Source organism: Mastacembelus armatus, chromosome 14 (genome assembly GCF_900324485.2).
Source record: "Mastacembelus armatus chromosome 14, fMasArm1.2, whole genome shotgun sequence".
In the NCBI taxonomy this organism is placed as follows: Eukaryota; Metazoa; Chordata; class Actinopteri; order Synbranchiformes; family Mastacembelidae; genus Mastacembelus; species Mastacembelus armatus.
The window spans coordinates 1,214,338-1,238,465 of NC_046646.1; the positions used below are offsets into that span (position 1 = coordinate 1,214,338).

At 43.1% G+C, this 24,128-nt stretch overlaps 1 protein-coding gene across 5 annotated transcripts in view; it reads right to left on the reverse strand.

The window, feature by feature from the left end:
* Positions 1–24,128, reverse strand: part of arhgap32b (Rho GTPase activating protein 32b) — a 118,700-nt gene that overhangs the window by 60,179 nt on the left and 34,393 nt on the right. For 4 of the 5 annotated variants that reach the window (XM_026328042.2, XM_026328041.2, XM_026328040.2 and 1 more), the window contains exons 2-3: positions 21,781–21,901; positions 7,205–7,310 (exon numbers count right to left, since the gene is read on the reverse strand). In XM_026328042.2, coding sequence (XP_026183827.1) covers positions 7,205–7,310; positions 21,781–21,875 — 201 coding nt within the window. In that variant the 5' untranslated portion in view covers positions 21,876–21,901. Of the gene's footprint in view, positions 1–5,058; positions 5,087–7,204; positions 7,311–21,780; positions 21,902–24,128 lie in introns of those variants that run through there. The other variant, XM_026328043.1, reaches the window with a different exon arrangement.

The following is a 24,128-nucleotide window of genomic DNA, read 5'->3' on the forward strand; positions in this document are numbered from 1 at the left end:
CGTTCCACCCAACAGACTAAAACGAAAGTTACGCATGTAACTGTGGTTCTATGAATCCTGAATGACCGCCAGAGGGCGGTGCTGTAAGCACTGAATGTTCCCTTCGCGCATGCGCAGTTCGAGTATTTATACCAACAAAGTCACGTGTGACCCTGGATGACCCCCGGAGGTGATATATTCCGGCGTCATCCAAGACTCTTTCCCTACAGATTCTTCTCGCGGGAATGCGAGGATTCTGAGGGACAAGAGAGCTCTGGCGGTCATTCAGGATTCATAGAACCGCAGTTACATGCGTAACTTTCGTTCTATTTCATCCTTTCTGACCGCCAGAGGATGGTGCTGTAAGCACTGAATGACTTATACCAGTGAAGTCACGAAGAATCCTGAGCATCCCTCTCACGGAGAGGGCCCCCAGGCCTCCGTCCAGAGGACCACATCCAGCGGCTGAGGAGTGACAACATTCAGCCTATAGAACCTGGAAAATGTGTTGGGTGATGTCCATGAAGCCGCAGCACATATATCGGCCAAGGGTACTCCTCTCAAGGCCACCCATGATGTTGCGACACCTCTAGTGGAGTGAGCTGTCACGCTCTGCGGCAGGGTGCGATTGTCTGCCATGTAGGCATGCGAGATGACCTCGACAATCCAGTGGGAGAGGCGCTGCTTAGAGAGAGCGCGACCCCTCTTAGGTCCCCCATAGCACAGGAACAGCTTGTCAGCTGTTCGTATCGCCGCTGTAGCTGCCATGTATGCCCGCAGTGCGCGTACCGGGCACAGTAATCTCAGCCTGTCCCCACCGACCGCGCAAGCCGTATGGGTTGATTGCGGTGCAAACCAGACAGCACCTTTGAAAGGAAGGCTGTGTTTGGCCACAGCGTAACGCCAGACCCGTCTGGACTCCATCTCACGCATGTGTCACTGACAGACAGGGCATGCAGCTCGCTGACACGTTTTGCAGAGGTAATGGCCAGCAAAAATGCAGTTTTACAAGATACCCACTTCAGTTCGGCCTGTAACAACGGCTCGAAAGGAGGCCTGCACATGGCCTCCAGTACCAGCGGCAGGTCCCATGCCGGTGCACGTGGGCGTGTCGGAGGGCACAAGCGCCGGGCGCCCTTCAGAAAAAGAGATACCAGTGCATGACGTCCCACCGTATTGTGGCCCACCCAAACATGGTGACATGATATCGCAGCCACATAAACTTTCAGGGTAGAGGGGGAACGGCCCCTCTCCAGGAGGGATTGAAGGAAATCCAGGATCGTGGCCACTGGGCAAGATACCGGATCCTCCGCACGCTCAACACACCACTGTGCGAACAGCTTCCACCTGTTCTCATACTGCTGGCGAGTGGACAGTGCCCTCGCGTTCAGGATGGTCTGCCAGACAGGGTCCGAGAGAACTGTCTGCTGCAGTTCGGACCCTGCAGCGGCCAAACCCACAGCTGGAGACGTCGAGGATTGGGGTGCCAGATCCTCCCTCCCAGCTGGGACAGAAGGTCTGCCCTGTGCGGAAGGCACCATGGCCTGCCGCGACAGAGATCGCACAGCAGTGGGAACCATGGCCGTGCTGGCCAGAAGGGGGCCACCAATAACAGTCTGTGACCCTCCTGAAGAACCCTGTGGAGTGTTGGAACCACAAGGGATAGCGGCAGGAAGGCATACAAAAGACCCCGGGGCCAGGGATAGGCTAGAGCATCCTGGCCCAGGGGGCCTGTCGGCCCCATCAAGGAAAACCAGAGGGGACAGTGCGTCGACTCCTGCGAGGCAAACAGATCCACCTCCGCCCTGCCGTAGAGGTCCCAGATGTTGTGTACCACCTCCAGGTGGAGACGCCACTCCCCTGGAGGGAGCACCTGCCGAGAGAGGTAGTCTGCGAGCTGGTTCCTCTCTCCTGGTAGGTATATTGCCCGCAGGCTGGCCAGGTGTGGTGCGGCCCACACCAAAAGGTCCCAGGACGCCTTCAGAAGCTGCGCCGACCTGGTCCCCCCTTGATGATTGACGTGATAGACGGTCGAGGTATTGTCCGATCGAATAAGCACGTGTTTTGCCCTTAGACATGGCAAAAAGTACTCAAGGGCTCGATGCACCGCTCGCAGTTCCAACACATTGATGTGGTCGGTGCGTTCCCTGACAGGCCACTGCCCCTATACCGTCCTGTGTTGCCACACCGCTCCCCATCCTGTGGGGCAAGCGTCCGTAGAGACAACTTCTCTCCGCGACACTACAATGCCCATGAGGACCCCCCTGGACATGTAGGCCCTGCTCCGCCAAGGAGCCAGCGCACGAAGGCACCGCCCTGATACCCGGAGCCTCTGACGCCTGTGGCGCTCTGCATCCAGGTGGAAGCCGTTCAGCCATCTCTGAAGGGGGCGTATGTACAGCAGGCCCAGAGGAACAACCTGCGAGACAGAGGTTAGCTTGCCCAGAAGACGGAGAAACACGATGTAGGGCAGCGACCTGCCCCGCCTGAAGTGGCGGAGCAGGCGAAGAATGTCGCCCACCCGAGTTGGGGTTGGGCGAGCCATCATGGAGACTGTGTCCAAGGACATCCCGATGAAGGTCACCAACTGAGAGGGGATCAGACAGCTCTTGATTGACCCGGAAGCCCAACCTGGCCACGTGGGACAACAGACGAGCCGTGTCCCGAGTGGCCTGAGCCTGGGATTTGGCGCAGACCAGCCAATCGTCCAGGTATGGTAACAGCCTGATCCCCCGGGCTTGCAAGGGAGCAAGAGCCGCTTTCACACACCGAGTGAACACCCGCGGTGAAAGCGACAGCCCGAATGGGAGCACTCGGAATTGCCAGTGGCGTCCCCGGTATGCAAAGCGGAGAAACCTCCTGTGCAGTGGTGAGATGGGAACGTGGAAGTAAGCGTCCCTGAGGTCTATAGAGGTGAACCAGTCCTCGCTGGCGACGGTCTGCAATACCTCTGTCACTGTCAGCATATGAAACGGCAAAACTTTCAGATACCTGTTGAGCCGTCTTAAGTCTAGAGTCTTTTTCGTAATGAGAAAATATGGGGAATAGAACCCTCTGGGCTGTGACAGAGGGTCTACTGCCTCGATCGCCCCTTTGGCGAGGAGGGCAGAAAGCTCCTGGTCCAACGCCAGGGCTTCTGCCGGGTCTCCGATGATGGTCATTTTGACCCGGTTCGAAACGGTGGGCCGGCATCGGAACTGCAACTTGTACCCATGAGTCAAGGTGGCAACCACCCATGGGTCCGACGTGAGAGCAGCCCAACAGTTGAGGTGCTGTTGGGTGAAGCTCCCGACCGCCGGCCCGGACGTTTCATCCCCTGCCCCCACGGCCCTGGCTACCCTCTGTGCCCGAGGCAAGTAGCTGCAGTTCATGCACGGGTTATCAGACAACCCTTCCCTCAGGTGATCCGGGCCGAGGCAGGCCGGGCAGAGGTCGTGCCCATCGTCCGGTTGAAGCCTGTCACCACAGTTCACACAGCAGTGAGCCCCCTCCATGCTGAGAGGCTTTGCTGTCTGCCCCAGTACCAAAGGGCTGATACGCCCCTGACGCTGCAACCGCCGCCCAGGGGAGTAATCCAAGTGCCAGAAACTGGGAGCGGGGAGCGCGAACGCTGCCGTCACCAGTAGAGGCCCGTTTCTTTTGTTTTGTTTTTTTTTTTTTTTTTTGTTATATTATAATATAATTAGGAAACTAGCTACATCGTCCCAACCAGTGGAGAAACGATGCAGCCAAAGGAAAAAATGGGAGAGGGGAGCGCGAACGCTGCCGTCACCAGTAGAGGTCGGAGGTACTGTCTGTCCGTCCCTCCTCTTGTCTCGTTTTTCTGTCTTGTTATATTATTATATGATTAGGAAGCCAGTTACATCATCCCGACCGCAGTGGAGAGACGATGCAGCAAAAGGAAAGAATGGGAGAGGGGAGCGCGAACGCTGCCATCACCAGCAGAGGCTACAGGCGTAGCGTCGTTAAAGAAAAACAACTGCGGCGGTTTAGCCGCAGCGGAAAACACAAGTAAATGTCTGTGATATTGGCAAATGAAACACCGCTATGGCGGCGGAGAAATCAAACCATGCAGCCGACAGTCAGTGGGAGAGGGGAGGGGAGACGCTACCGTCACCACCAGTACTGCGATAGCACTAACGAAAAACAACCACGGCGTTTTCACCGAGGTGGACGCACAATGCGTCCGATGCCGAGAGAAAAAGAACAATGGGAGAGGGGAGCGCGAACGCCACCGTCACCAACAAATTCGGCACTCCAAAAGAAAGCAACTTTTGCCGCTGCGGTGCACCCACAGCGAAAGAGCGTACAATTATTACCTCCCGGGTAATGCAACAATGGGAAGATCCCGAATCCACAGTCGCAGCCCCTGGAGGGCGAATCCGCTTCTCCGACCACTCGAATCACGGGGCTCCCAGCAACTGGTAAGGAATGTGCCGCTTGCAAAGCAATCGGCCACCATGCGAACCGCGCGCGAGAAGAAAAGAGGAAAAGAGCCTTGGATGACGACGGAATATATCACCTCCGGGGGGGTCATCCAGGGTCATACGTGACTTTGTTGGTATAAATACTCGAACTGCGCATGCGCGAAGGGAACATTCAGTGCTTACAGCACCGCCCTCTGGCGGTCAGAAAGGATGAAATAGAACTCTCAGTGTAAAGATAATTGCTGGAAATTGCACATTCACTTTATTCATTTTATCTGCATTTATCAGCTTTATTAATGCCTTTTCACTCTTGTATTAGCAAAAATCTGAAGATTTTGTCTGTATTGTGTCAGGAGTGACCTTTCTAATTTTAATTTCTTACTACAAAATAAAGCTCTTACTACTCACACACAGGAGCAACACTATGTAACTTTTGCTCAGTTTCCCCCATCTGGCTGAGAAGTGCAATTGTCTGTTACTAGCGTCGTAAATACTGTCGCTCTATAAGCTTCCCCATGGCAGCGCAATACACGTAAATTTGTTGACTCTAAGCTGACAGAAACGGCAAATACTGATTCGTGGTTGCGCTTGTGCCTGATCACACTCTCTCTCACTTTTCCTCCGACAAAACCCTCTTTGGTTTCTTTTCTACCTTTGCCATGGTGTTTTTTTCTGTGTTAGATCATGTGGTCTTATACTTAGCTGTCGGCCAACTCCACCCAGGCTACGAGTAAAACGTGACGTATGCCGTAAAGCGGGTCACACTATTCCGCTGGCAGCAAGCAGATGAGTAGGGCTGAGTGATCCTACCTGAACAGCAAAGGTACATAGTGCTGTTGCAGCCGCTGGAGGCCCACTCAGGCTGCAGCAGCAGTAGAATTCGTCTGGTTGTTTTACCATTGAAACAATTTTAGAGACATTATTTTGAAGTTGAAAAACTATATAGTGTTGCTTTAAGAATGAACCACTTAAATAAGCAAACTTGCTTAAGTACGACAGGTTAAAGTAACTGGTGATTCTGAGACATCGTATGATAAAACCTGTGTTTGATGAAAACATCTACCCCACATAGGGGTTCACGTATAATTGGACACCCTTCCTTCTTATAAGAGTGTTCCTTAACAAACGTACTCAATTGCTTAATTTAGCCTAAATTAGACTGAAAATCAAGTGCAGCTGTGGTCTACAACACATTAACAGCGCCTGGAGACTTTATGCTGGGCAAGCACATTTTATCTCTGTCAGTATATTTATTATGATTTTTAATTTCAGTAATCTGACCGGTTTGTTGTAAGTCACATAGGAGACCAAATAATTTTTAAAAGGAAGTTAAGGAAAAATGGAATATAAAGGTTATAAGAAACACTTAAGAACTCCATGAAGCTAAAAGGATCTGTAAGGAAACCAAGGCCCACTGGCCAAATGAGAATGGAGAAGATAAAGTCAACCTGGAACTGTGAAAGCTCCCTCTTTTCAGACGGTCGGTGACAGTAAAGCATGGAATGCAGATGAGGTCAGAGGGTTTTAAGCTTTTTAAGATAGCTAAGGCAGTCTTTACCATCCACGGTGTTGGCTGGATGCCAGTGTACAGTTATTATAAATTAAACGTCTCTGGTGAACTATTATACAGTGTGACTTCAGGACTAATGAAAATTATTAGCTGCAGCCCTTGTATATAAAGCTTTACATGTTCACTCAAAAACTTGCCATGGAAGTGTTTGTGGGTTTGTAGGGCTATCTCACCACTTCAGAACAATCTGAATGAGGGAATACGTATTCAGCTGAGATCAGTAACATTAGGCCTGAAGAATTCATTGTGTTACAGTGTCCTTAGTATGAAAAAACAAATGTATGTGTGTAACTACATGCGCATTTCAAGTGCAAGTCATTTTTATGTTACAGTTATTTAAAAAAAAAAATCCCACTGTTTATGTTAACATTTCATCGCAATGACTTGTGAATGTTTTATTGCTTTATGTCCTGTTCTGCAGTTGACACAGAACATGATCCATTCTACACACTGCAACAGGGCGTTGGTATGACAGCTTACACTAAGTTGCTTTTTGCTTCTCATAACCTCCTTGAACCACCAGAGATATACATAATGTATGCTACTCCAGTACAGAATCCCTCTCATATCAAATATTGAACAAAGAGTAGCAGACATGCAGAATTAAAAGCCCCGCCTCTGTGATTAATATTGATCAGCCTGGTGGGGCTGCTGTTTCTCTTTCTGTCTGTTGCCCGATTGAAGTAAGCACTTGTGATAGGGCTCCAACCACACGCCGACCAGGGTGGCTCAGCATGTTACCATGGAGACGGCCTCATTTTCAGTGCACTGTTGATGCAATAGGCAAGACGTGCATCAAACACAGGAGGAAAGGAAATAATGAATGATGTATTTTAATGAAGGGAATCCAGTGTGGAGATGTGAGCTGAAACAAACAGGAGTACACAGATGGCAGGTAGATGACTATCTATGCAAAGAGTTTGGAGTAGGGTAGAATCAGGACACCAACAGTCATCTGCATTAATCATTAATGGGTGATAGTGTTTCAGGAGCAGAGGAGACACTAGATAAAGAGGAAACTAATGCGCAGATTCTGATAAAAACGTGATGGGCCCCAGGGGTGGTGGGGCATTATCACATGGCAAAAATGACACACAGTTTAGATTTAGTTGACACTAAATAAAACTAGGATATTGATGAAAGCTCTCAAAAAATTCACTCATACCTGTACAAATGTGTATGTCCATGCAAAAGAGAGACCATTATAATGACTGCATGTTTGTCTCACCATGGCACTGATGGTTTCCTCCCAGTCAGGTCTTTCTCTGGGATGAATGTTAGCCAGTTCGGGCACAATATCGTCGTCCTCTAGGTGACGTCCAGGCCTCAGGCTCCTGCAAGACACAAAGACAGTTGGACTGTTGGTGAAATAGTATCAGCAATTTTTTCACTATTTAATATACTGTCAATGTATTAAGCAAGAAAATAAATGTCATAATCACATCAATAATGTCATATTTGGATAATAAGTATTTTGAGCAAAGGAAACAGAGCCCAGATAATGGATAATTTGATGGGTGTAAATTTGCACATAGAAAATCTTGAAGTTGATGGGATGTAGTGTATGTCTACAGAGTCCTCTCAACTTCAAAGATTGCTCTTGATTCCAGACAGGCTTAGAGAAGAAGAGAACGAATGGAAATGAACAAGATTTGCCCAGCAGCATAACACAAAGTGACTGGTGATGGAGAGCATACACACACAAGCACAATATCTCAAGAAAGATTTCTAACCATCACACAAAAAATTATTTGGGAAGGACATATTGTACTGACAATTTGACTGACATTTATGTTTAAAAAGGTTGAACTACTAAAATAAAAGAAATCCACTTAAATTACAAAAGACAATTAATATACCAATAATTGTATTGCCAGATGATGTTGAAAACCGGCACCTAAAATAATCTTTAATTACAGAATAATCTCTTAGGCAAGAATGACACTACATTCAAAGACCATTCCTGAAACATCATTATGAAAAACTGAAATAAAAATGTTATATACAATGGTGTGAAAAAGTGTTGTCCCCCCCTTCCTGATTTCTTATTTTTTTGCATGTTTGTCACACTTTCAGATTATCAAACAAATTTAAATATTAGTCAAAGATAACACAAATAACACAAGTTTTTAAATGAAGGTTTTTATTAAGGGAAAACAAAATCCAAAACTACATGGCCCTGTGTGAAAAAGTGTTTGCCCCCTCTGTTAAAACATAACAGAGGGGGCATAAGAGTTCAATTCCTCTAGCCACATCCAGACCTGATTACTGTCACACCTATTCGCAATCAAGAAATCACTTAAATAGGACCTGCCTGACCAAAATGAAGTACACCAAAAGATCCTCAAAAGCTAGACATCATGCCGAGATCCAAAGAAATTCAAAAACAAATGAGAAAGAAAGTAATTGAGATCTATCAGTCTGGAAACAGTTATAAAGCCATTTCTAAAGCTTTGGGACTGCAGCGAACCACAGTGAGAGCCATTATCTACAGATGGTGAAAACACTCAACAGTGGAGAGCCTTCCCAGGAGTGGCCCGCCGACCAAAATTACCCCAAGAGAGAGCAGCGACGACTCATCCAAGAGGTCACAAAAGACCCCACAACAACATCCAAAGAACTGCAGACCTCACTTGCCTCAGTTAAGGTCACTGTTCATGACCCACCATAAGAAAGAGACTGGGCAAAAATGGTCTGCATGGCAGAGTTCCAAGACGAAAACCGCTGCTGAGCAAAAAGAACATAAAGGCTCATCTCAGTTTTGCCAGAAAACATCTTGATGATCCCCAAGACTTTTGGGGAAATACTCTGTGGACTGACGAGACAAAAGTTTAACTTTTTGGAAGGTGTTTGTCCCATTAAGTTTGGCATAAAAGTAACACCGCATTTCAGAAAAAGAACATCATACCAACAGTAAAATATGGTGGTGGTAGTGTGATGGTCTGGGGCTGTTTTACTGCTTCAGGACCTGTAAGACTTGCTGTGATAAATGCAACCATGAATTCTGCTGTCTACCAAAAAATCCTGAAGGAGAATGTCCGGCCATCTGTTCGTGACCGCAAGCTGAAGCAAACTGCGTAGGACAATGATCCAAAACACACCAGCATGTCCACCTCTGAATGGCTGAAGAAAAACAAAATGAAGACTTTGGAGTGACCTAGTCAAAGTCCTGACCTGAATCTGATTGAGATGCTGTGGCATGACCTTAAAAAGGCGGTTCATGCTCGAAAACCCATCAGTGTAGCTGAATTACAACAATTCTGCAAAGATGAGTGGGCCAAAATTCCTCCACAGCGCTGTAACAGTTATTGCAAACGCTTGATTGCAGTTGTTGCTGCTAAGGGTGGCCCAACCAGTTATTAGGTTTAGGGGGCAAACACTTTTTCACACAGGGCCATGTAGTTTTGGATTTTGTTTTCCCTTAATAATAAATTTAAATCATTTAAAAACTACATGATGTGTTTACTTGTGTTATCTTTGACTAATATTTAAATTTGTTTGATGATCTGAAACAAAGTGTGACAAAAATGCAAAAAAAAAAAAAAAAGAAATCAGGAAGGGGGACCATACTTTTTCACACCACCAATGATATACATTAGTGTATTTATGCACCAGGACAAGCAAGGCACTTCCATCCAAAGTGCAACAGAGGGAACAAATCCTTAATCTAATCAGTATTTTCAGCACTCCCTTTTGCTATTAAACCAGCAGCAGTTCCCTCTGGTTTCACCTGCACACAGTTTCTCCTGGTACTTTGCCAGAAGCTGGAGAAGCTGCTGCAGTTCTTCTGTAGATCCAGTGTCTTCTGTCTCTTCATGTGATCCCATTTGCTGCAGGACCCCTGGTTCTTCTTGCTTCAGAAAGTAGTTAATGAACTCTAGTGGGCTCTTTATGGGCTTGTTGTCCTGCACAATGAATTTGGGATCAATCAGACACCTGATGGTGTTGTGATAAGAATCTAAACATCTAGTCTGTCTCCCGAAGGACCTAAGTCAGTGAAACTGACAAAGAGACTTAGAAATTGAGAGAAATGGTGCAAGTGCTTGCAGGCTTTGAGATCTAAAATGTCATTAACAGAACCTTGATTACAACTCACTCAACAAGAGGTCAGAGAGAAAATAAGTAAATTAGTATTCAAGACATTATACAATGTTAGCTGAGAACTGTACAGAAGCATTAAACAAAGGTAGTAGTTATAGCTGGCCCTCTGTGTTATTTAAGCAATGTGGTCCATTTATTGTGTTCACTTTTTACTTATTATATATTATTACACAGACCTTTGAACCAACAAGATGTTGTTTTACTATGGCTTTGCTTCTTTGGTACCAAATTAACTTTTATCTGTAGGGACCAATTTTTCCATTACTACCATAACCAAAGGACAATAAAGCATTGACCATTTTCCAAGCATTTCAAAGAGACTGTGTATGTAGGCATCTGTGGGAATGCAGACACACTCTGACTAGTATTGCAGTATAGTGTAATCCTATATGTTTAGACACATGACAGGGTCACCGCTCTTCACTATGTCTTTACTATGAGGGAAGGTAAAGGGAATAACAACTCCATATATGGTAATAGTCCGAATTCCTTTTGTGGAAAAGTAATGCCATGTAGGGCGGTGACCAAGTTACAAGGTATATACATTCTTTAGATTTCGCCTAGAGCTCAGATCTCTCCGTGTGCCACATGAGGGTTGATCTCCAGAGCGCTCTGTATAGTTTTAATAAAACCTGTAATCAGCTGAACCACCCAGCCGCCTCTGTGTACTTCCTCATCAACGGACCTGTGTAAAACCTGTGAGTATTCAACACATCCATACCGTTGAAATGCCCTTTATGCATACCCTTGGAATATTGGAATGGGTCATTTCCAATTATCTTTTTACTTTCAAAACATGATTGCTTATACAAGCACTGGTTACTAGAGAAGCAGGGGAGCAATGGAAAAATGGTAATGGTTGGAGTTCAGTTTTTTAAAGAATACATTAATGCTTATAATCCTTTGTAATTGGCAATTATGAAGTTGCCAGCTTGCTTAGTTGTAGATTCTATTCACACGCTGTTAATAAAATTAAGACAATGATTCCATCTTTATTTACATCTATGCCATGTGTCAACACAGTGGAGGGCAGCTGCCTCAATCCTACTCCCTACCAAATTGATCATATTGTTGACAGTGCCGTAGCCTCACTGAGTGAAACTTGATACTGTGGTCTCCCTGAAAAAGAAGTTCAGATCAGAGGAGATTAGCTCCATGGTACAATTTACATATTCAGACCTTAAAGCAGGTATCACAAAGGCTGGAAAGGAAGTGGTGTTCCACAAATTTAGAGGAATTTTATCTAGCCTGCAAAAAAAAGTCTATTAACATATAAAAAAGCTCTCCATAAAGCCAGAACTGCATAATATTCATTACTAATAAATGAAAATAAGAACAATTCCAGGTTTCTTTTCAGCACTGTAGCCAGGCTGACAAAAAGTCACAGCTCTGTTGAGCCCAGTGTTCCCTTAGCTCGCAGCAGTGATGACTTTATAAGTTTCTTTACAAATAAAATCACAACTATTAGAGATAAAATTCAGCAGATGCTTCCTATACCTGCAATAAATTAATCTTCTACTACAGTAGCTCTTGAATCATCTGTAGGACCTCAGTTATGTTTAGGCTGCTTCTCTCCCATAGATCTCTCTGAATTTACATCAGTAGTTGCTTCATCGAAATCATCAACGTGTCTCTTAGACCCCGTCCCGACTAGACTGCTTAAAGGCACCCTGCCATTAATGAACTCATCTTTATTAGACTTGGTAAATTTATCTCTAGTATCAGGCTACGTACCACAGGCCTTTAAGACTGCAGTAATCAAACCCTTACTCAAAAAGCCTAGTCTTGATCCAGGAGTTTTAGCTAATTACAGACCAATATCCAACCTATCATTTATTTCTAAAATCCTAGAAAAAGCTGTTGCTAAGCAGCTATCAGACCATTTACACAGGAATGAACTATTTGAAGATTTTCAATCAGGATTTAGAGCACATCATAGTACAGAAACAGCACTGTTGAAAGTTACCAACGATCTTCTCTTAGCCTCAGATAATGGACTTGTTTCAATACTTGTCCTCCTAGACCTTAGTGCTGCATTCGACACTATTTACCACAACATCTTATTACAGAGACTGGAGCATGTGACTCGTATCAGAGGAACAGCGTTAAAATGGTTCCAATCCTATTTATTGGACAGATTCCAGTTTGTTCATGTCCATGATGAACCTTCCACACGCACAAAAGTTAGTTATGGAGTTCCACAAGGCTCTGTGCTAGGACCGATTCTGTTCACCCTGTACATGCTTCCTTTAGGCTATGTCATTAGGAAGCACTCTATTAATTACCACTGCTATGCAGATGACACTCAGTTGTATCTATTTATTAAACCTATTAACACAAACCAGTTAACCAGACTTCAAGAGTGTCTAACTGACATAAAGGCCTGGATGACCAATAACCTTCTACTTTTAAATTCAGAGAAAACAGAAGTTATTGTATTTGGGCCTAAAAACCTAAATTCAATTCTAAAATTATAGCTCCTATATTAGCTTCTCGTCATTGGCTCCCTGTAAAATACAGAATAGAATTTAAAATCCTTCTTCTCACATACAAATCCCTTCATGATCAAGCTCCTTCATACCTTAAAGACCTCACAGTACCATATTATCCCAATAGACCTCTTCGCTCACAGAGTGCAGGTCTATATGTGGTTCCCAGTTTCCAAAAGTAGAATGCGATCCAAAGATTTGGATGATTACAGGCAATTTGGAGGAGGATTCCTCTTTATCTGCTATGTTGGACCATCACCTCTGGTAGATATTGATTGAACTTTTTTGATAGGTCTTAATTTTACTCAAGAATACACTGTACAGATTCAATTCTAAATTACGACTGTAATGCATTGAAACTGTAGTGTACAGAGCCCCCAGAGGATAGAAGAATTCAGTATTTACAGTGTAAAACTGAAATGGAAAAGAACAGCACACACAATACAACAGTACATTTGTTGCTTTCTCTACCTGTGTCAAAGTTGAACATGATGTCATGATAGTAATGCTACAAACCAGATGGAGACACATGGAAAAATGCCATTTTTAGATTAGTTCTTACTGGGGAGCTCTGAATATATGGTTAACATTGTTAACATACATCTGAATGCATTAAATTAAAGGATTTTAGAATCGGTAGTGGTGTGGAATTTGTTAGCATCAAGTTTTACGCTCCACTTTAATTCTATCTAAATGTATCTATTTTGTGTTTTAAGTTAGTTGAGGATATTTCACAGTAATCTTGGTTAGATTATATTTCATGAGAATTTGAAATAAAATCCGGAGGTCACTAAAATTAATGTTGAATCGGTGTGTAACTTCGCCAAATTAATGTAGCACTCTGTAATTTTCTCTGGACCTCTCCCCAATCTGACCAGCGATGACATGTTTAGCCGCATTTAGTCGTTCTGTCGCTGGCTGTCTAGGTGTTTTCCAGCAAACGATGTGAGCTTCTTAGACAATTGGGCCACTTTCTGGGGAAAACCTGGTCTGGTAGCGAGGGACGGCATCCATCCCACTTTGAATGGTGCAGCTCTCATCTCTAGAAATTTGGCCGAGTTTATTAGCCAACCTAAAGCCTGACAATCCAGGGTGGGGACCGGGATGCAGAGACTCAGTCTAAAACGCCTCTCTGCAGTTTCCTTAGAGCCGCCGCCCCCCTCAAACCACATAGAGACTGTGTCTGCCCCTCGAACATATAAATCAAATAAATCAGAAGTTAACAGAAGAGGAGTTATTCATAAAAACTTAATAAAAATGAAGACCACTCCTCTTATTGAACAGAAAAACAGAACAGTCAGATGTGGATTATTAAATATTAGGTCTCTGTCATCTAAATCTCTGTTAGTAAATGATTTGATAACTGATCACCAAATTGACTTACTCTGTCTTACTGAAACCTGGCTGCAGCAGGATGAATACAGTATGTCAGTCTGAATGAATCAACCCACCGCAGTCATAAAAATTGTCATGTTCCTTGAAGCACAGGTCGAGGTGGAGTAGCTGCAATCTTCCACTCAAAGTTATTAAACTTTCATCCTCAGAACAGTTATAACTCATTTGAGAGCCTCACTCTTAGCCTCTCATATCCAAACTGGGAAACACAAAAACCTGTTCTACTTGTCATTGTGTACTGTCCATCTGTCCCTTACTCAGAGGTTTTAACTGAATTTCCAGACTTCCTATCTGATTTAGTGCTTAGTTCAGATAAACTCATTATAGTGGGAGATTTTAACATTCATGTAGATGTTTAAAATAGTCTCAGCACTGCATTTAATTCAATGTTAGATTCAATTGGTTTCACTTAAAATGTTAATAAACCCACCCACTGTTTCAATCACACCAATGATCTTGTTCTGATATATGGCATCGAAATTGAACATCCAATAGTTTTTCCCCATAATCCTATTTTGTCAGATCATTCTTTAATAACTTTTGAATTTAAAATGATGGATCATGCAGCGTCTGGAAGAAAATTCCACTACAGCAGATGTTTATCCGACAACGCTGTTAATAAATTTAAGAAAATGATTCCATCTTTATTTACATCTATGCCAAGTATAAACATAGTGGAGGGCAGCTGCCTCAATCCTACTCCCTACCAAATTGATCATGTTGTTGACAGCGCTGTAACCTCACTGCGTGAAACGCTTGATTCTGTAGCCCCTCTGAAAAAGAAGTTAGTGAATCAAAGAAGACTAGCCCCATGGTATAATTTACATATTCGTACCTTAAAGCAGGCATCGCGAAGGCTGGAAAGGAAGTGGCGTTCCACAAACTTAGAGGAAATTTTTGTAGCCTGGAAAAACAGTCTACTAACATATAAAAAAGCTCTCCGTAAAGCAAGAACTGCATACTATTCATCACTAATAGAGGAAAATAAGAACAATCCCAGGTTTCTTTTCAGCACTGTAGCCAGGCTGACAAAAAGTCACAGCTCTTTTGAGCCCAGTGTTCCCTTAGCTCTCAGCAGTGATGAATTTATGAGTTTCTTTCCAAATAAAATCACAACTATTAGAGATAAAATTCAGCAGATGCTTCCTATACCTGCAATAAATTAATCTTCTACTACAGTAGCTCTTGAATCATCTGTAGGACCTCAGTTATGTTTAGACTGCTTCTCTCCCATAGATCTCTCTGAATTTACATCAGTAGTTGCTTCATCGAAATCATCAACATGTCTCTTAGACCCCGTCCCGACTAGACTGCTTAAAGGCACCCTGCCATTAATGAACTCATCTTTATTGGACTTGGTAAATTTATCTCTAGTATCAGGCTACGTACCACAGGCCTTTAAGACAGCAGTAATAAAACCTTTACTCAAAAAGCCTAGTCTTGATCCAGGAGTCTTGGCTAATTATAGACCAATATCCAACCTGCCATTTATTTCTAAAATCCTAGAAAAAGCTGTTGCTAAGCAGCTATCAGACCATTTACACAGGAATGAACTATTTGAAGATTTTCAATCAGGATTTAGAGCACATCATAGTACAGAAACAGCACTGTTGAAAGTTACCAACGATCTTCTCTTAGCCTCAGATAATGGACTTGTTTCAATACTTGTCCTCCTAGACCTTAGTGCAGCATTCGACACCATTGACCACAACATCTTATTACAGAGACTGGAGCATGTGATTGGTATCAGAGGAACAGCGTTAAAGTGGTTCCAATCCTATTTATCGGACAGATTCCAGTTTGTTCATGTCCATGATGAACCTTCCACACGAACAAAAGTTAGTTATGGAGTTCCATAAGGCTCCGTGCTAGGACCGATTCTGTTCACCCTGTACATGCTTCCTTTAGGATATGTCATTAGAAAGCACTCTATTAATTACCACTGCTATGCAGATGACACTCAGTTATATCTATCTATGAAACCTATTAACCAGACTTCAAGCCTGTCTAACTGACATGAAGGTCTGGATGACCAGTAACTTTTTACTTTTAAACTCGGAGAAAACAGAAGTCATTATATTTGGGCCAAAAAAATCTCAGAAATAACTTTTCTCAAATTATAGCTACTCTAGATGGCATAACCCTGGCCTCCAGTACTACTGTAAAAAACCTTGGAGTTATTTTTGACCAGGACATGTCCTTTAACTCACACATAAAACAAATCTCTAGAACTGCATTCTTTCACCTGCGCAACATTTCCAAAATTAGGAACATCCTGTCTCAAAATGATGCAGAAAAACTAGTCCATGCATTTGCTACCTCAAGGCTAGATTACTGTAACTCATTACTATCTGGATGTCCCAATATCTCCATAAAAAGCCTCCAATTAATCCAGAATGCCGCAGCCAGAGTCCTGACAGGAACTAGCAAGAGAGATCATATTTCTCCTATATTGGCTTCTCTTCATTGGCTCCCTGTAAAATATAGAATAGAATTTAAAATCCTTCTTCTCACATACAAATCCCTTCATAATCAAGCTCCTTCATACCTTAAAGACCTCATAGTACCATATTATCCCAATAGAGCACTTCGCTCTCAGAGTGCAGGTCTACTTGCGGTTCCCAGAGTTTCCAAAAGCAGAATGGGAGGCAGAGCCTTTAGTTATCAAGCTCCTCTCCTATGGATTCAGCTCCCAGCCTGGGTTCAGGAGGCGGACACTCTCTGTACTTTTAAGGCTAGACTTAACACCTTTCTTTTTGACAAAGCATATAGTTAGGGCTGGCTTCAGGCAACCCTGAACCATCCCTTAGTTATGCTGCTATAGGCCTAGACTGCCCTTGAGGACCATCGGTGCACTGAGCTCCCCTACCCTAAAGTTTACCTTTTAGTTTTAGTTTTTGTAAAGTGCCTTCAGATGATTTGTATTGTGATTTGGCGCTATATAAATAAAATTGAATTGAATTGAATTGAATGTAAGATTTTTACTGCTAAGACAGGTGAAAACACAATTGCAGTAATCAAGATGAGAAGAAATAATGGCATGAATTATTGTTTCAGCGTCACTGTAATTTAACATAAGTCAAAGATAACACCTAAATTTCTAACAGAGGGCTTAATAAATTGTGATAGATTGTGAGTGATTGTGAATCTTGAATATCATTCAGATATGCCAGTAGAGAACTCAGTGAGCTATGATCAGTGGGCTTAACAGGGGGGTAGAGTTGTGTATCATCAGCATAGTAATGGAAAGAGACACCATGTCACCCAGAAGGAGCATATAAACAGAGAGCAGAATTATACAGAGAACTGACCTTTGAGGTATGCCATACCTTATATTAGAAGAGGAAGACATAAAATCATTTAATGAAACACAAAACTTCCAGTTCAATAGGTATGAAGAAAGTCACACCTAATACGCTGGCCCAGTGTTTCAGTCTGTCTACAAGAATACAATGATCCTTTGTGTCAAATGCAGCACTCAAATCCAGCAGCACCAGAATTGAAAGGCTGGAGTCGGCAGTCAATAGGAGGTCATTGCAGACCCTCAGGAGGGCTGTCTCTGTGCTGAGAAGGAAAACCAGATTGAAACTTCTCAAAGGCAGAGTTAAGTTCCAGAGCAACAATTAAGTAATTATATAACTACTGGTAATTAATTGTTTTAGTTTCCCAGAAGACACAAGATTTTGCCATGTTAACACAGCAAGTAGGCCTTTCTGTGTGGAGTCAGATTGTGTTACTGGTTTTACGGTTTACGCAATAAACTGCTAACTGAGTCTACCTATATACCTTTGGGGCTAATTGGCAGCTGAACTTCTCAGCTTTTTCTATCATTAGGCAGGCTGATAATGCATTTTTAAGTTGTGTTGCATTCCTGGTGACAAATAATCTGACAACCACAAAGAATGGCCCCAGAATGGCAGCTAAAGCAGAAAAGAAAAATATTAATTCCCCTTCAAAATGATCATACGTGAAAGACAGAAACATGACATTACAAGCTTCTATCTGCAAATGACAATCAGGTTCAACCAAACAAACACGACAAATTCACTTAGTAGATGAGACATGAATAAAACCAGCCAAACAACAACCACTTCCAGTTTGGACTGCTGTAATCAATGTTTATATGTTTTCTGTACTGGATTGAACACATATGGATACATGCCACTTTTAGAACTGCCAATGATACCCACCAGAGTATTGCACCAGTCAGATGGAAAAGATATTCAGTGAATGGTGACTGAAGGCTGAGGAAGTGCAGTGCCTCATGTTTGGATCCACTGAAGTTAAACTGCTTTTTGGTGCTGCTGTCAGTACTTACAGCCCTAAGAATTTGAAGTGCAATTCTGTTAAGGTGTCTTTAATCAATCAGTTCTATGAAGTGAATTTTATATGTTATAACTTTCTCACATGCACACCACAAAAGACTTTTCCCAGTTTTGTTTTGTGTTTTGGAACTATAAGCATGAAAGTTAAAGCATTGTTCATTTTGACAGTTGAAGTTGCTTTGAAATAAGTGACCTAATAAATAAAGGATGCATTCTCATTTCTTACTATTCCTAGTTCCTAGTCTTTACATTCTATACATGCCCACTTATATTTGTACAGCTTTTGTACATTTTTATATATTTTTACATTTGTATTTGTAACTGTTTTCACATTTGTATAGTATAATTTCTACTTTCATTTATTCCTTGAATTGGAGTAACTGTAAAAGCAAACAACTTCCTCTCAGATCAATCTTGAATCAAATGATTTCTTTCACTGATGTCCAGAAGTTACACATCTATCAACTGTGTCAACTCTGTATGAATTCATTCAATAACTGATGGTTAGCACTGTAGCAAAACAAAGAAAAACAATCTTCCTGTATCCTACAAATCATTTTCCCCACACACTAGGGAAATGATAAATTGAGATAAAACGGACAGATGAACAATGTTAATTCTGACCCCTTTCCACCAATGTAATATCCTAATACATGACTGAGTATGGGTTTAATGTATGTAATCAAAACCTATCATAGAACCTGCAAGGTTTCATTCTTAGGTGAAGAAAAAAAGCCTTAGAAACCAACAAAGAGCAATAAATTGAGATAGGAGAAAAAACATGGAGGAAGTCATTAGCAGGCAATGCACGAATTTCAACCTTATGCATGTTCTGGATTTGGTCCACTAGCTGGAAGTCTCTCCAGTTGGCCAGCAGTTTAGCTCCTATCCTACTGTGGCAGTTTATCTGTCCTACATATGGCACAGCAGAGCAGACCAAAGTCTGTCTAGTTTCTAGTTTGTTTTTATTTTCCTAACTAATTCTGACATTCAGATATTCAAACTAGTAACATAATGAAATGTTATCTTAGAAAGACAACAAGACAAGCAATCTGATCTGACATGACATCTATAAATATTACTCTGCTGTTGATACAAATTTACAAAAACAACTGAACATCGCCATTGTCACTGAGTATCATGGTTATTTTTCCATTAGCCATGGATCCAATGGACAGCTGTATTAGTGCCCGTTCACTGAATAGCTGTATGCCTATTAGAGAATCAATCACTAGATAACCAAAACATGCACAGTGATGTAGCTAGGAACACCGATGAAAGTAATACACACAAACATGAAGTATTAAGACAACATGCTCTACATTATAAGATCAGTTGTAACATAGTTACCATGCTTGTTGTGCTAATGTTATATACATAATATTAAATTATTAAAATAATAAATAATTTTTGTTCCTTGCTTCAAAAAGGCTGTCAGCTATCTAAAAGTATTGTTCAGTCTCCAGCTTTAGTGGGTGTGCACTCATGTAATACTTTGGATGGTTTGGTGGAGAACACCCCGTTTATTCTCCTTGCTTCTATTTCTCTGGTGTACCTCTTCAGGCATGTGGCTGAGAGTCATTGGACAGCTTGTTGTACTTCTTACCCAACTCTTTCTTCATCCCACCTCTCAGTTCTGATAGTTGGCTAACTTCTCTCTGTGTTGCCCTTATATTTTTGTCTCCAGCCTCTTTCTCCATGCAGGATACTGCTCCTTGGTGGTGATTTTTATCTTGTATTTGTATATATATATATATATATATATACACACACACACACACACACACACACACACACACACACACATTCACACACACACGTACACACACACACGTACACACACACACGTACACACACACACACACACAGGGAGAGAGAGATGTGTGTGTACATGATATCATGATATAGTAAAATACCTCATATTTCCTTTTTTCCTCTATTATTCTCCTCTCTCTACTTATCACTCATTCACTCTCAGTAGTAATGTTGGACCACTGTGTAATGTATGCTAAGCTGCTGCTGCCATGGTAACCCTGGTGCAGGATTTAGACCCAGTTCAGGACTGGAGGGGCGGTGTTTCAGGGGCAGGTGGAGCAGCTGAGCAGTCTTAACTGTAATCCCCCATCCTCCAAAAAAGATAATATACAGCACAATACATTTGCAAAACACAGACAGATGTACAGCCAGTGAGTGATAAACACACATGCACACACCCACACCACGAATCCAACAGTGGGAATGAAACTGTATCATTTAATCATTTGTGCCATTGCAGTAATGTACAGGTTATTTCGTTGGAAGCAGAGGAATACGTGCACTCCTGTATTTCAATCTATTTCACAGAAGGTTACTAAAAATGTATCTTGGTCAGAATATGAGCGATGACTAACAGAAACAGTAAGGAAATAACAGCTACAGTACGTGAGTCACTGGCTTAATTTCCATCTCTGATTGTACAATGTGTCAGAGGAGATCCCCAGGATGTGTTAGAGATTAGTTATACCTCATTGGCAGAGAATAACTGTGATATTCCAACAGCAGCTGCTAACTGATGACAGAGTTTACTGTGTGCAGAGAAACATGCCAAGAAGCCCCCAAAGATTGAGTTTTTGTTAGACTTGTTTATTGCCGTCATGTGTGACAGCAGTTTGTCCTAAAACATCCTTGTGAAGCTTGCATGTGTACTTGATACAGAGAAGTCTGTATGTGCTTTTGTGAATGTACATACTGTACTTGAGGGTGTGTGTGATGATGGTGCTCAGGCATGTGGGTGTGGGTATACAGCTGTAGTGGTGATGTAACAGGCTGAAAGCTGATATGCTCAGGACCCCTCTGTGCAGGCCGTGGTCGCTGGAGCTGAGAGTCGACTAGCTCCATCAGGAATTCTCAATGAGGGCTTTCCAGCAGTGACAGTGATGGCAGTCACCTAGTTGCTCTGGGTGTGGGTGGGGGTAAAATAAGGGGTGGGGTGGTGACTCGGCAAACTTGCCCTATTGGCTCAGCTATAGCTCAGGCATAGCTACCAATACCTTACCCTCCTCCTCTGCATGCGCATACCCTGGTGTCATTTCTCCTTGAGGCATAGAGGAAACCAAGTAACTCCCCCTTATCATTAACACACACTCAAGCACATGCACACTCTACACTGACACTGCTACAAGCACAGACTCTTCAACTGTCAAAACCTGAGCATTTACTTCACATAGAGTAAGTAGTAGGGAAACAGAGGAAGACACACGAGCACAGCGATATTCTTAGTGTGTGTAAGCGCACATGCACACAGACACTCACACACTCTCCATGCCCCCTACTGTAACTAAAAACAAACTAGTATGCTCATCATCAGCCTTAGGCGTGGTTCTTCTATCCACAGACAGACGCGCACACACACACACACGCACGCACGCACACACACACATGTATGTGCGCACACACACACACACACACACACACACTTGGGGCATTCTGTTCTTGAGTGTGTGCACCAGTCTTACCTGTCCAAGATGTCATGGCTGGACGTGGCTGTGGCTCCCAGCAGTCCTAGTGCTGCACTCCCCACCACTGCGGCAGACCCGCTGCCTGCCTCCATGATACTGACTCACTGCAATGAACAGCCTGCCAGAGAAGCAGAGAGGGAGGGGATTAGGGAGGGAGTGGAGGGGGTAAGGGAGGGAGGGGCGGGGGAGGATGTAAAAAGGTAGATCAGGAGGCAGAAACACAAATGAGAGAGAAGAATTCACATGTGGAGGCAAGAGGGACAATGATGGAGAGAAAAAGCAGAGGGAGAGAGGAATGTGGGCAATAATCAGAGAGGAGCCAGAACTGTGAAAAAGGTGTGGGGTGAAAATGGGAAAAGGGAAAATGAGGGGAAAGACTGGCGTAGGAGCGGGAGGAGAGAACAGGGTACAGGAGAGATGGACAGAAAAAAAAAACATTAATTGTGCATGTAGCCTGTAGATCAAATAAGTCATGCTGATGGAGCTCTGCAAGGCACGATTTCACTTCTGGCACGCACATTCCAGTGTGAATCAACAGTCAAACACCAACATTGGCTGCCCTACTATCCTGTGGTGACTGTGCTCTCTGAGGTCTGTGTCCTCAATTGAAAAATTCAATGGTCAAACACATTTTTCCAGTCAACCCATTTTTTTCTACTTCATCAGTAGCAGTTCTACACACATTTGCATTTCCAAAATGATGAGTTCAGTGCTGCTTACAAATATAACTGTCTACCATTAAATGAAACACATTAACACACATCCTATAAACACTGATGCCCATCTCCTGCACTAGAGTATAGTGCAAACAAAACAAACTTTTGAATGCTCTGACAAACACACAGCACTACGTTATACTAGCAATAAGTCACACATTATAAAAAAATAAAACAATGTGTGATGACATTTAAACAGATCCTAAATTTTATTACATTAAAAAAGTCACTCGTTTACTAGAATTTCACACTTAAATCAAAAATAGGCGGTGTATTAACCCTAATAAAGCAACATGCTTTCAGACATGCACTTTAACGTTGCTACCCTGATGAGCTGCATGTTAAAACACAATTGTCCGCAGAATACGGATGGGATATTAGCCACACTCTGACCTTAATAAGAGTAAAGAGTCTCAGTAGTGTTGTGTTGTGAGCCAGTGACGGAGAGACCATCAGGACCACCGGAACATTGCCCGATGACCTGCGGCCGATAACACAGCAGCGGACGAATCGAACTGATTGATGGGCACTGTTTTGGCATCTAACACTCAAACTAGACTTCATTTAACACTGTCTCAGTGGAATGTGCATCAATACACACTGACCAAACCAGCCTCTTGCTTTCTTTAGATTGGTCTCATCAGTATGCACTCTTCAAGCCAGCTAGCTTAGCCCCGTTAGCAGGTGTGGAGACACCGAGCTCAGGCTGTGTCTGTTAGCGGTCCAAGGGCAGCACCGGATCAGCCCAGAGAATTAGCCTGGGTGACGGTCCGATGGAAACATACTCCTAAGCATAAGCCCACAGCTCATCACCTGCCTGTTCACGTTTCTAATAGATTTTCCCCGCTCAGCGACACACCCGCTGAAAAACCGACTCTGATAATTGGCGATTCAATAGTCAGAGACGTGAAGCTAAAGACATCAGTGACCATAGTCAAATGTATTCCTGGGACCAGATTGGGCAACATCGAGTCAAATCTGAAGCTGCTGGCTAAGGCTAATCGTAAATATGGAAAAATTGTTATTCACATTGGCAGCAATGACACCCGATTACGCCAATCGGAGGTCACTAAAATTAATGTTGAGTCGGTGTGTAACTTTGCCAAATTAATGTTGGACTCCGTACTTTTCTCTGGACCCCTCCCCAATCTGACCAGCGATGACATGTTTAGCCGCATGTCGTCGTTCCGTCGCTGGCTGTCTAGGTGGTTTCCAGCAAACGATGTGGGCTTCATAGACAATCGGGCCACTTTCTGGGGAAAACCCGATCTGGTAGTGAGAGACGGCATCCATCCCACTTTGAATGCTGTAGCTCTCATCTCTAGAAATCTGGCCGAGTTTATTAGCCAACCTAATGTTTGACAATCCAGGGTGGGGACTGGGACGCAGAGACTCAGTCTAAAACGCCTCTCTGCAGTTTCCTTAGAGCCGTAAAACCCCCTCAAACCACATAGAGATTGTGTCTGCCCCTCGAACATATAAAATCAAATAAATCTGGTGTTAACAGAAGAGGAGTTATTCATAAAAACCTAATAAAAATTAAGACCACTCCTCTTATTGAACAGAAAAACAGAACTGTCAAATGTGGATTATTAAATATTAGGTCTCTGTCATCTAAATCTCTGTTAG